The 13,554-nt window shown below is 51.4% G+C and overlaps 1 protein-coding gene across 3 annotated transcripts in view; it reads right to left on the minus strand.

Annotated features, from left to right (window-relative positions):
• SPECC1L (sperm antigen with calponin homology and coiled-coil domains 1-like) overlaps positions 1-13,554 on the minus strand; it is a 53,360-nt gene that overhangs the window by 6,043 nt on the left and 33,763 nt on the right. For all 3 annotated transcript variants that reach the window (XM_005886298.2, XM_014533365.1, XM_005886299.2), the window contains exons 11-13: positions 12,974-13,057; positions 11,508-11,664; positions 10,532-10,634 (exon numbers count right to left, since the gene is read on the minus strand). In XM_005886298.2, the coding sequence (XP_005886360.1) occupies positions 10,532-10,634; positions 11,508-11,664; positions 12,974-13,057 (344 nt within the window). The remainder of the gene's footprint in view (positions 1-10,531; positions 10,635-11,507; positions 11,665-12,973; positions 13,058-13,554) is intronic.

Below are 13,554 nucleotides of genomic sequence, written 5' to 3' on the forward strand. Positions count from 1 at the left end.
GCGCGATCGGGTGCCTCTGAGACACCCCCTGGGGGGCCAGAACTCAGAGGGGTGGTGGGGTACAAACGTGGGGACTGAAGCAGTGTCCAGGTGAGGTCACCCAGGGACAGCGGCGTGAGCAGGAAGGAGCCTAGACCCAGCCCCTCAGCATCGCACAGGTGAAGGCGTGCAGAGGAGAGAGCAAGCTTCCCGGGGACTCGGGGCGGCCAGGCAGGCAGGGAGCCAGGAGCTGAAGGTGGAGAGTTCACGTGGTCGGCAGCATTCGTGCTGCGAGAGGACAAGACTTGCAAAGTGCCCTCAATGCAGTGAGCATTCGGTCGCCATTCATCACGGTGAGCGACGGCAAATCAGGACGGAAGAACAGTCACCGCTTTGTCAAAGCCACCGCATCATGAGGTCACATGGCCTGTCCTGGCTATGGCTGTCCCAGGGCCATTCCCGCCGTGTGTATTTACAGGTTGGACGGATTTCTATCCTCAAAAGCACTGCCTCTCCCCAGGCAGAGGACGGCTTGTGCTCCGCAGGTCAACGAGGGGCCGGCCACGGGGCCGCCTCCACCCCACGCGCTCTCGCTCCTGAACCCACAGCTCTGGGCAGCCAGCGGCCCCTTTAAGTCAACGATTCTTAAAGCCAAAAGCTGGCCGTGTGAGGGGACCGTGCCCACAGGGAAGGCCGCTACCGCTCACCCTTTACAGGCAATGGTGCCCAGCTCTCGGGGGAAACAATTTGCTTGTTAAACTAGAGCTAGAGACACAGCCGTCACAACGAAAGCTCCTCGTTAGGGAATTCAGGGCTTGCCTTGGTTTCCGGTCACTGCAGGGCTTTCTGCTGCGCACGGTAAGTCTATGTCTGATGCGGGGACACAACAAAGGGGTATGACAGGCGCCAGAACAAAAGTTCAAAAAGCTTTCAGCACAGAGGAGCGGGGCACTCCGCCCCATTTCCCCCGAAGCGCACGTCTTTCCTCCTGGAAGTGTCACCGAGTGACCCGAGAGGGCAGGCGGCCGCAGCCGGGGTCACAGGGACATCTGCTGTCCTTTCCACGTGCATCACAGCGGAGGCTGGTGAAGCCGCGGGCACCGCATGCCCTCTGCGGAGCGACCTGGCTGGGCGTTGCCTACTCGCTGCTTCTCGAACTGGGACAGACCCGCCCGCTCCTGTCCCTTCAGATCTGCCGCCGTCCCTCCTGTGGCCTTCAGGTGGCCCCTCAGGTGCCTGTATATGCACTGCGGGTGGAGGCTCGGGGAGTGAGAGCCAAGAAATTACACAGATCTACACACGCACCTGTCATAAAACTTCTTAAAATGTCTTAATTTGTCTCAAGTTTAGTTAAGGGCCATAAAATCCCCAAATACCACATGTTCTTTAAATAGTTACTGAAGTCCTGCCCTATTTAAGGAAACGCCACTTTCATGGGCATCGGGCGAGCAGCCAGAAGCCATGACTCATCTCTGTTAGCACGCGCAGCACCAATTTCCCTGTGCCTGCCCACAGCCCAGCACGGGCAGAGCGGGGCCTTCCCACGACTGGTCCCTGGGATGACACGCACTGGGGGTCACAGCTCCCTGCAGGAGGCAGGAGTTACAATCCATGGCCCACAGACCTCAGCTGCTCAGCCGACAGGGCAGGGTGTGGAGGTGTGTGAGTGGGAGTGAGGCAGGTAGGGGTGCTCTGCTGGGTGGGTGACACAGTGTCTAAGAGGGAAAGCTCATCTGGAGATGGGGTCCCATCCCCAGGAGTGATGCTAACGCAGACGGCCCAGGAGGCCCTGGGGTAGTGGCAGACGCTGCTCGGTGCCAGGCGAGTGCTGTCAATGGCAGACCCACTCTGGCTGCAGGTCTGAGGGTGTCTCCTGGGGACTTCTCCTTTTGACGTTGAGCCAAGCGCTGCTCCAGGTCAGGGAAGGGGAGGTGGCAAGTGTCCGGGGCCCCCATCAGGAGGTCCGAGTGTTAAAGAGGGAGGGAGGGAGGAAGCCAGGGCGCCAGCCCAGGGTGACCAGCAGCCCCGAAGACAGAGTCCCGCGTCTTATGTCCCTGGGGTGCGGGGGTGCCATGGGGACCATTATGAGGGGGGAGGGGGGAGGTTCCAGTGAGGACCCTCCATCCTCACTGACCATCAGAATCCCCCACAAACCTTTTCCAGGTGACACGTGCTTGGCTCTACTCTGGGGAGCTGCCCCAACCAACAGGCATCCTTTCTTTAGGCCCCGACGGCCTGAGCTGCAGCCGAGGCAGGACCCCGAGCGAAGGACTACAGGGGGCTGGACGGCACCGGCCCAGCCTGGGGGTCGCTCGTGATCCCGAGCGCGGGCAAACCCGGGAGAGAACCAGGCACTGGGTGGATCTCACTGTGTGGAAAGGAGGGTGCGGCACAGGCAGCCTGCACGGAGGCGGCACATCGGGGAGGAAGTGACCGCAGGAAGGTTGCTCGACACCACGCTCAACGTGAGACGGACGGGTCTGACTGCTCCAGCAGGAACCCGAGTGTCTCTTAAACAGGCCGGTGGATTGGTTTCCACACCGACGAGGGACATCTTGGCAAAGGAAAAACGGCAAAACACCTGAAAGAGGGAACGCACCTGCAACCACCCACTCTCCTGTGCCTCTCCCCAGAGCCCCAACTCCAGGCTCAGCTCGCGTTTCCTGCAGCGCAGCCAATGGGGGGAAGGCTCACCCCCTTCTTCGCACCAAGGACAGCCTGGCCGCCATGGGAGGACCCGAGGCACTGCCCACGGGGCCGTGTGTGGCGCGTTCTCCCGACCCCAGACTTCCTTTCTCTGGCTTTATTTTACATTCACGTTGTTACAAGCCTTTCTGTTGGCCTCTTGGTATAAAACACATTAGAATGCAGCTAGAGAGGGGATTCCGGGCCAGCAGGACGGACACGGCGGCAGCTGAGAGAAACAGAAAGGTCCCTCAAAACTGGGTTCCACAGAGCACAGTAAGGAATGCTTATCACTGTAAATATGAGACGTGAAGACAGTTAAATTATGCCCAGAACAAGGTATAACTTTAAAAGGCCTAGAAATATTGTTTCAAAAATAATTCTGAAGTCCCTTGAGGGCAAGGGTCATGCTCTAGACTGCAATTATGTCCCTCCGTGTAGTTCATGACCTCTCTGTGCACAGCTAAGTGTTAGAGCTCATGATTGATTTAGAGCAAGAAAAAAAATTGAAATTAAAAATGTCACCAGTTTCGATGCCTGAAGGAGAGAGTGTCGTTACGAAGATACATCCGTAAGAGCCCAGGGCCACAGCCACATTAGGTGACATACAGGCTCCCTCAGCTTTTAAGCTTTGTACTTACTCGTGTTTCAGAGTTTGCAACCGAATGTACTAGAGTGAAGCCACGGTAGAGCCAGTGCAGGCCAGGCAGGCCCAGGGGCTGATGGGAAGTCCCGCTGCTGGAGGACACCCTGGTGGCTCTGAAAGGCGGAGGCTCAGGCCCTGGGTGCAGGGCAGCAGAGGCAGACCCGTCCCGCGGGCACAGGGAGCCTTTACCAGAGGCCACTGAGCACCCGGTTCCTTCTCGTCTGGGAGGCCATGTTTTAAAAAATCATTCTAAGGTTCTGCCAAGTTGGTGTCACATGATTAGCTTCTCTACGCACTTAAAGAAGGGACAGAGTCCCCGTGGCAGATTGAGTTTCTTAAAAATGGCCATAACCAGGGAAGCTTGCTGTGCCCACCCAGAGATGCGCCTCTCCCTGCCTGGGAACTGAGGAGGCCTGTGGCTGCCTTGACAACCAGCACGTGTGACTCCCAGGCTGGTCATAAAAGGCAGGAGGCGCTGGGCCGGCTCTCTCGGGACACCCAGGAGGAAGTCCAGGCCATATGGAGAGGCCGCATGTGGGTTTCCGGCCACGGCCAGAGAAAGTCTCACCGACAGCCACATCACCCACCAGACACGTGAGGGCGGGCGTCCAAGATGGGTCTCACCTCCAGGGCCTCACATGACCTGAGTGGAGGAGCCCTGGGCTGTCCCCACGAGCCCCGCAATCACAGGCTGATGAGTTACGTAAGTGCCATCACTGAACGGCATCCACGCTGGAGGCGGTGCTTGTTATACAGCAGCTGGTAGCCAGTCCGCCTTCTTCCTCCCGAATCTGAGAGCCCATTTGTAAAAGGAACTACAGGTGAGTCTTGAACAGCTCGTCCGCCCTGAAGGCAGCCCACTGAGGGATTGGCTCCAGGGTCCCCGAGGATACCAGACCCACGGGTGTAAGTCCCCTGTACAAAATGGCCTATATCAGCGCGCAGGCAGCCCACTGCACACACTGAAACAAACCCGTGTATGAATGGACCCCACAGTTCACATTTGTGTTGTTCAAGGGTTAACTGTAGAGTCCCTCCTCCCTCCATTATCTGGTGGTTAATCACCCTTCCCGTAATTATATATGGAGACAGCAATACAGCATCTTTACAAATAACCTGCAGAGAGGTCACCCTAAATTTCCTGACTGACCTCAGGCTAAACTCATTTATGGAAGCCAGAGCCTCACGCACGCAATGAAATTAGCCTGGCAGGTTCCGCCTCCTCTGCAGACTCACATTCTGTCGGCATCCCGTCCCGAGTGGATGAAGCACAGGAGGCAGTAGGATTTCTCACGCTACTTGGGATGATACACATTAAAGACGATGTGACAAAGATCATCTAAGGTTCTGCTTTTAGCAAAAAATTAACTTAAAAATGTTACTTATCTGATGTCTCTCTTCCTCGGCATTATTCACAATAAAAACTGAAACTCCCTTCCGGGTCTGCAACACTGTGGGGAGACGGGGTGGCTTAGGGGAGCCCGGAGCCAGGCGCTGAGACCCACTTGTATGACCTCAGGCAAGCAGCCATTTTAGAAAAAATAACATTTTACTGAGATATAATTTATGGACAAAACGAATTCTGTGTAAAGTGTACAACTCAATGCCTTCGGAAAGATGTATCTACCCGTGAAATTATGGCTACAATCCAGATACATCGCATCTTGACGGAGACTGCATGGCTGTGTCTAGTCCACGCCTCTGCGGGCGGCCAGAAGGGCCCCATTTCTGAGTATCTTTCCGAATGCTGAGGCCTGGACGTAGCTCTGAAAGATGGTCACCATGAGAAAGTGAAAACCAGCATGTGAGAACTGCTGCTAGCCCGGCTGGTGTGGCTCAGTGGTGGAGTGTGGACCCAGGGACCAGGAGGTCACGGTTCAATTCCTGGTCAGGACACATGTCCGGGTTTCGGGCTCCATCCCCAGTAGGGGGCGTGCAGGAGGCAGCCGATCCATGAATCTCTCATTGGCATTTCTGTCTCTATCTCTCTCCCTTTCCCTTCCTCTCTGAAATTAATAAAAACATTAAAAAACAAAAACAAAAAAAGGACTGGTGTTATATATAATTCCTCCACTCTTTCACCTGCTATAGGAAAATCTGATTGGTGTCGCCGGGGGTGGGGGTGGGGTGGATTTGATAGAGTGGGGACTCCGACCACACACTAAGACACTGAACAAATTAACTCATGGTAACGGACTAAGCAATCACAGCCGACCCGTGAACAACGCAAGATGGCCTTGACCGCCTGCCCAGTCGAAATCCACGTGTAACTAGTTGCTCCTCCGCACACCTGGATTCCCAACCACCAGGCGACCCTCGAACAACGCAATGAAAACAACCCACGTGTAAGTGGACACACACAATCCAAAACCTGCATTGTTTAAGGCCAACTGGCATTTAAGAACGGCAGCCCTGACGTTCTGGAAATAGAGGCTAACAGTCACTGTCAAATCCTGCTTAAGCAGAACACAGACGTACACTGTGATCTGGGAAACCTTTGCTTCCCAGCTGCTCCGTCTGGCATCGAAAGGAACCCCCTGGAACAGTGACCGGGAGGCGGTCGTCTAACCTGCACTGTGCACACCAGGGGACTCAGCCGCGGAGAGCCGAGGCGGGCTCTCTGCTCCCCGGGGCCTGTGGCCTGTGACCTTCCTGCCCCGCGCGGCAGGCTTCTGGATGAAGACGTCCTGTCGCCAGGACGGAGACGGACAGACCGCAGCAGTGTCATGGCCTCCTGGAAGACAGTGTGTGAGCATCCGAGGCCACGTCAGGAATGGGTGGGCCTCTGTCTGGCCACGCTCGCTCCCTTTGTCCGAGTATTTTTAAGTCCTGGGACCCAGTGGTATTTACAAACAATAAGGTCTTTCTGTATGGAACTGACTTTCCATGCAAAGTGACAATGTAAGATTTAAAAAAATTAGACGTTCAGCCTAGACTTGATTCAAATCAAAACCCTTATCTGCTGCTTGCAGCTTTAAGAGATTTTTTTAGCGCTGGGAAGCCGTTCCTGTGACCTAAGAGTCCAGCTGTAGGAGGGAGCTAACCCCCGAGCCTTGCTGTGACCATCAGGAGTCCGAACGCTTTCTGTTCGCTGCGCTCTGTCTGCTGGCAGAACTCCCACTTTTCCTCGCCTTTCCGTTCCACCCTTCCCTCTCCCCGCTCTAACTGGAATCACAAAGAGGATTCGAGGGCAGGGGGGAAAGAGAAGGCCTGGGGGAAGGGGCGCTCTCTCATGCTTTCCCGAGGGGGACTGAAGACGCTTCACACGCTGGGAGGAGAGGGAGCAACAGAAGGAATCCCAATCCCTGGAAAACGGGAACAGTCACATGTTGGACAGACCAGGGGGGAGGGGCCACGTATGCCAAGGATGCTTCTCCGGTCCCCGTCCCCCCAGCATATAGTGGCCAAGAGGAGTCACAGAAACCCGAGCTTTGGGGGGCCCATCTCCTGTGAGTACAGTTCCCTGATACAGAGTTCACTCAGCCCAAAGTGCTAGATGCTGGAATGAGCGCGCAGCCGAGGGAGTGTGGGTGCAGCACGAGCCTGGTTACCCAGCAGACACCGGCAAGTACACATGCACAGTCCACACAACTCATCCAGAGCCCTTCCTTCTCTCCTGTTTGTCCACAGACACTCGGATGTTCCAAAGGAAGCTGGGAAGGAAGGACCGAGCTATTTTTATCTGCCCATTGGTTCTTACTCTCCTGACTGTCTTCAGTCCACAGGGACACACAGCTCTGGGAGACGGAAGGATCAGTGTTCCTTTGTTGTCGCTTAGAGAAAGAGGGTCAGAAAATGTAAAAATAGAGCCCTGTGCTGAGCACAGGTCAACAGATCTGCTCCCTAAAAATCAAATACGTAACTGGACAAAACTGTCCCCCCAAAACCATGTCAGGGCTCTGGAAACCACCGAGAGGCAAATGAACTGCGATCCCGATTCCTGTAGGATCAGTGGGTGTCGGCGGCCATTCCTGAGGCTGCGCTCTTCGCCTTTCTTCTTTTCATTAAAAACAACATTGTATGAAGCCATAACTATAACACAGGACTATGAGGCTTATAACACAAACAAACCTAATATAGGTAACAATAATAGCACAAAAGAGGAAGGAAATGAACCTACATTAGAGCACATTTGCTATACTTTACCAAAGTAAGTCAGAAAAACCTTAAGTAAACTGTGATTCTGATCCCACTCGTCTCCACTAAGAAATACACAATCTTGCAATGGCCAGTTCGGCTCAGTGGGTAGAACGTCAGCCCAAGGGCCAGGGGTTCGATTCTGGTCAAGGACACATGCCTCAGTTGCAGGCTCAATCCCTGGCCCCTGTTGGGGTGCATGCGGGAGGCAACGAATCGATTTCACATTGATGTTTCTGTCTGTCTCTCCCCCTCCCTTCCACTCTCTCTAAAAAAATCAATAGAAAATATCCTCCGGTGATAAAAAAAAAAAAAAAAAAAAAGAAAAGAAAAGAAATACTAAATCTTTTCTTTTCTCAGCCCAAGCACTGATGAGTAAATCTCTCAATAAAACTGTATATTCTTAATGCCTATTTGAGATTAAATTACCTCAGACGGTACTAAAAACTTCTGTTCATTTATTAAAACTATTTTGTACTAGATTAAGTGCTTTTATTGTCCTTTGTATTAACTAATCCATTTCTAGGTCAGGCATTTTATCAGAAAACAATGATACTTTTCCTCTAAAAGTAAAGCTCTCTTAAATTAACGTTTAAAGGCTATAAGAGAAGTTGTTAAATATGAAATTTAGAACAAAGAAAGTTTACTGAAAGTATACACTGTTTTCTTCTGTTACCTAGTTACTCTCGCATGAACGATCTCGTATTATCAATCCCTAAAGAAGTGGCCAAAAGAACTGCAAGTAGCTGCCTGTGGAAGCAGAACTTACAAAGGCGAAGGAGCAGGGAAGTGGGCTGCCACTTTTCTCTAAAAATGCAATCATTAGAGTTAATTGCATATTTAAATTGAAGTTCAATTTTAAAACAGCATTGTGTGTAAACTGAGGTACTGATTTTAAAATAAAGGGAAGACCTAACCCTTAAAGCGACAGACGTGCGTGCACTTGTGAGAAAGCCTTGAGGGAGTCGCTGATCCTGGTGGGGGTCGCCCACATCTGTGAACCTGACAGTGAGCCAGGACGCGGGGCCTTGACAGGAGTGTCTTCGTGTCTGAAGCAGCAGTGAGCCGTAAGTGGCAGGGCACAATTTAAGAGAAAAATGTATTTGTTAGATAAAAGGCCAACTCACAGGGCTTGTTTTGTAATGGACGGCTAATGAAATTACAGTGATTAGTGCAATTATTTCAGGATGACTCTGAGGAGAGCTAAAGGAGACGATCGGGTATTAGGGAATCTATCTCCGTCGATGAGACAGCTCCGAGACAGAAAGCATGCGTGGCCCGGCACTGATGATGCATGTGGGCCTGAGAGAACAGCCCGTGCTAATCGTCACGTAGCAGCCCCTGCCTAGCGAGCAGCCGTGTCACAGCCGGCCCCTTCCTGGAGGCCGGGCAGGCAGAGCCCACAGGGCTGGCTCCAAGCTGCTCGCTCCAGGGGGTGGGCACGCGGGCCCACATTCACTGCTCGATGAGGACAGGGCTCTGGCACTTCTCCTACAGCGCTCGACCAAGTAAGATCAGATAGACCCTTCATTTAAAAAGGTCATGCGTTTAGAACACCCCATTTTAACTCACAGCCCTTTAAATGAAAGAACCAGCTCCTGTCTACGTTTAAACAGCAAGAACACGTATCTGTCTCACAGCAAACAAAAGCCAGACAACAAAAAAACCATCCCTATGTCATTACAGAAGTGATTTGTAGCATAAGACTGTCTAGTGTATGAAAATGTCCTCCTTTATATATGTTAACTACTCTGTTTCACATTGTATTTCCTCCTGCAAAGTGTGTACCCAGTAAAGGAAAAAAAAATTATTTATTGACGTTTTTAAGTAAATGACTTATGTGTATTTTTTAAACCTAACAACAGCATTTACCTTAAAATCACAGACTCCAAGAATTCAAGTAGGAAGGAACCAAGATTAGTTCAATCATTGACTTAGTGCTTGAGTATCTTAAACAACTTGTGGACTTAATTATCTAATCCCCGTGATGGCTGGACAGGTAGACACACAGCAGAGCGGAGCTGCTGGGTCACACAGCAATTCCGTGTCTGCTTTTCAGTGCCTGCCACACTGTGCTCTGCAGCCACGGCCGTGCCCAGGGTTCCGATGGCCCCACAGCCTTGCCAGCGCCACTCGTCTCTTTTCCAGCGAATGGACGCGGAGACACTGAGAACGTGGCCAAGTCCTCACTGACGACTCTGACTTCCTGTGCATTCAAAGTCCACTGCAATTCACTGGCTCTTCAATCCTCAATGGACCGAAGACACGGCCTGAAGCCATTACAATTGTCCAACGGGACTTACTCTGGCAGGTCTGTCTGCTCCTCCATCACCCCATTCCCTCCTCTGCACAAACACTGTCAGAAAATGCTATCGCTCGTTCTCTCACGTCATTTGGGTGAGATGAGGGCTGATGTGATGAGACCAGGACTGCACAGAGCTGAGAGTCCTTCTCATGCTGTATTTCTCTGTGGTTGCACCCAAATACGAAGCAGCAATTGGGAGCTCTGCTGCAGGCGAGGAAGAGGCTCTGTAACTGAAAGCATGTGTGCAGGCACTGGCGTCTACTCTACACTTCTCGGCAGCCTCGTGGGTACAGTTGAGAGGTTTCCATTGCGTGTACGAGGGTTTCCTCTCCAAACACCATCTCGAACATCACTTAAAATGTCAGAAAGGGGGATGGAGAGACAGACAGACACCAACAGGGGAGGAGAGGGCAGGCTACGAAGATAATCCGGATGCGAAGTGATTCGGGCATAAAGACAACCAAGCAGGAAGGGAAAATTCTATGAAAAGCAACTTAGCCAGAAGAAGACTTCAAACATCACCATTAAACATTAATTGAATTAATTTTTACTCAGTCCAGATGAGAACTCAACCACAGCACTCACCAGGACTGAGCAGCCCTGTCACAGCTGATGGAGCGCTGCAAGGCCTGGCTGCGCTGGAAGGAAGGGCCTTACGTAAGGACCCCCCTGAATTCAGGACAGGACTCGTCATGTCTCATGGGAGACGCGCCCCGAGCTGCGACACCCCAGCACTTGCTCTGGGACCTGCTCACGGGGGACAGAAAGCCCGCGGTTACCTGGTAGCCCTCGGTCTTCTTCTGACACCACTTCAGCAAGGCGTTCCTCTTCGAGCCTCCGTACTCTCTCGCCAGTGCTGAGAGGGGGTCCTTCCTTTCTTCCCTGAGACGTGAAAATGAGAAGCCCACAGTTGAAATACCTTTCAGTTGAGCATCGTCATAAAGCAGAAACCCAACGAGCAGGAGAGACCAGTGTTGGTCTGGCTCTTGAACAGGGTAAATCCACACGCTAAGGCACCCAAAGACAAGACACATGTTTTCATTCATTTCATTTTACCTGTCGGTGCTCACAGGGGCCCACAGCCCACCCTGGTCCGCTCTCTGCTTCTCTGTGCCCATCCCCTCCGTGTGCCACACCACCGCCCTTCTTCATCTTTTTGTACATTCACTCAAGTCGCTGGCTTTGACAATAAAGCCTGCCCTCCCTCCCCACCACTCAAATTCCACTTCTCTAGTCTCCCTAACCTCCACCCGCAACCTAGAATTTGAATTTCACAATACTAACTTGTGTTCAACCATTCTGTAATTACAAACTCCAAAACAGAAAAACCAGCTGCTTGGGAAAGAAACTGCTTTTTTTTTTTTTTAATATATTTTTATTAATTTCAGAGAGGAAGGCAGAGGGACACAGAGATAGAAACATCAATGATGAGAATCATTGATCGGCTGCCTCCTGCACGCCCCCTACTGGGGATCGAGCCCGCAACCTGGGATGTGTCCTTCACTGGAATCGAACCTGGGACCCTTCAGTTCCCAGGCCGACGCTCTATCCACTGAGCTAAACCAGCTAGGGCATGTTTTGCTTTTTATTTCTAGACCATTTTACCCAATTCTGAGCACAGAAGAGGAGATCAGAAAATACTTCCTAACACTCAGAGGAAAGAATCTGCGCCTGAGTGCATTACGTTATAACTTGGTCATTTCCTCTCAAAGGGCCAGGAGAGGGATGAAACGCATCAGCTGAGATGCTCTCTACCTGATCCGGCTGCGGGTGGTGGGGGTCACGGACGCCGTGGGGGACGAGGAGAGGGAGAGCTGTGGGGACGTGGTGCCCATGGCCATGAGAGAGGCTGGCGACGCTCCCTCGGGTGCGGAGATGTCTCGCTTCATCTCTTCACTGCTTCGTCGAGACACTGAAAATAGACATTAAGCATTTTAGAGCAAAAACATCTGAAATGGAGTTCTTGAGACATTTTCTCCAACAGGTTCTGAGAGCAGAAATTACTGTACAGGCGGAAAAAGTACAATTTTCCTTATCTTACTGATAAGTTAAAAGAATTTCCCTTTTCATTTAAAAAGCTATAAAAAATGTACAGTAGTTGAGATATGCATGAACCCTCCTATGCCCTGGGGGTACGCAGTGTGTCTTACCCACCCTGTGACCCTCAGTTCTCACCCGGGGCACATTAAGTACTCTGGGAACGTTCGTGTAATCACAGATGCCACTAAAAACCAAAGGCTAATAAACGCAGTACTTGACAACTACTTATTCCCCAAGAAAACCAACATGATCCTCCTGAAATTACCCCAAAACACTGTGAAAGGGACAGAAAAGAGAAACACTTCATTCTGGGTCAGACCATGTTTTAAAAACCATAAATCAACGAGATAGAAAATCAAAAGGTGTCAAGTCAGCGACTGAAAAATAAAAGTAATCAGAAAAGTCCTACTTTGAAAGTCGGGCAGAGTAAGACAGGGTATCTCGTTAGAATGATAGAAAGTTCTGGGAACTGTTGGAAGTACCACTTCAGCCGCTGATAGCAGAGCCACATTCAAGCGGCTTTTTAGCGAGAATGCGCTGAGTACAAGCAGGTGCTCACAACGCAGACGAATTCTCTGACCTCAGAAGACGCTGGAGATGAGGGGCCCATCCACTGCGTGCCCGGGGCTGGCTGCAGCGATGCTATACAGCAACAGTCCCCCCGGGTCAGGGAAACCGCTTCCCTCTTCCTGGTTAAAATGTTCTCGACAATTTCAGGATGACCACAAGCAGATAGAACACCGCCTTAGAAAAGCAATGCCGGATGCTTTCTCCTATTACAGGATCTATTAGAGTAATACTGCACTTACATATTCTGACACGATTTTATAATTATTATTGTCTTTTCTTTTAATGTCAGATCAAACCCATAACCCTCAGTGAGGGGGCCGGCGCTCTAACCACTGAGCAAATGGGCCAGGGCTAATAAATACTTTTTAAATGAATGGAACTATTTAGTTTAGTTGTGGTGTGTGTGTGTGTGTGTGTGTGTTTTAATCAGGGCCATATGATTTCTATAGAATCTGAGAGCTACAACAGAGGAGATTCAGAGTGAAAAATAATCAACCCAAGAGCTAAAAAGGCGAGGAAAGTTAACTAAGTCTAAGGAGAAAGCACTCAGCACCATCACTAAAACTTCCGGAAGAGTCTCTCTAAAGGACGTTTCAAACAGAAGTCCTTACCCGAGATGGTCTTGGCACTTTCCATGGCAGGCACTCTGGGCAGGGACGCGGGTCGGCTGGTGGAAGATGTCCTTAGCAGGTGCTCTGCACAAAGCGGGAGGTCACAATAAAGACACTGACACCGGACGCCGAAGTAACCAGGGTGGCAGGAAGGTGAGTTACGCCTCTCACCCTTCTCTCCCAACCCAGGGCGCATCCACGATTCCCCATACAAAGCCACTTCCGCAGACAAGGAACGTGGGAAAGCATTTCATTCAGTGCTTTATTTCTAGGGATGACACATCGGACAGATGAAAATGCTTCTAAATCACCAACTGCCACTTCCCTCTCTGATGCAATTCAACATTCAAAGATCCCTTATGGCCTCTAGGTCTAAAACAGCACAAACTACACCAAAGCCTGGCCTTGTGCCCACCAACAGTTGGTGAAAAAGCCATTCATCCATAAGCAGACAAGTCAGGAGGGAGCTGGTCAGACACTAGAATGACGGCGCTCTCACACACAGGGAGGAGCCGGTCCTGACCTCGGTGCAGGGGAGGCCTCAGCGCACTGTGAGGACACGGGCTGGGCTGTACCAGAGG

Source organism: Myotis brandtii, unplaced genomic scaffold, assembly GCF_000412655.1.
Source record: "Myotis brandtii unplaced genomic scaffold, ASM41265v1 scaffold97, whole genome shotgun sequence".
NCBI classification, from domain to species: domain Eukaryota; kingdom Metazoa; phylum Chordata; class Mammalia; order Chiroptera; family Vespertilionidae; genus Myotis; species Myotis brandtii.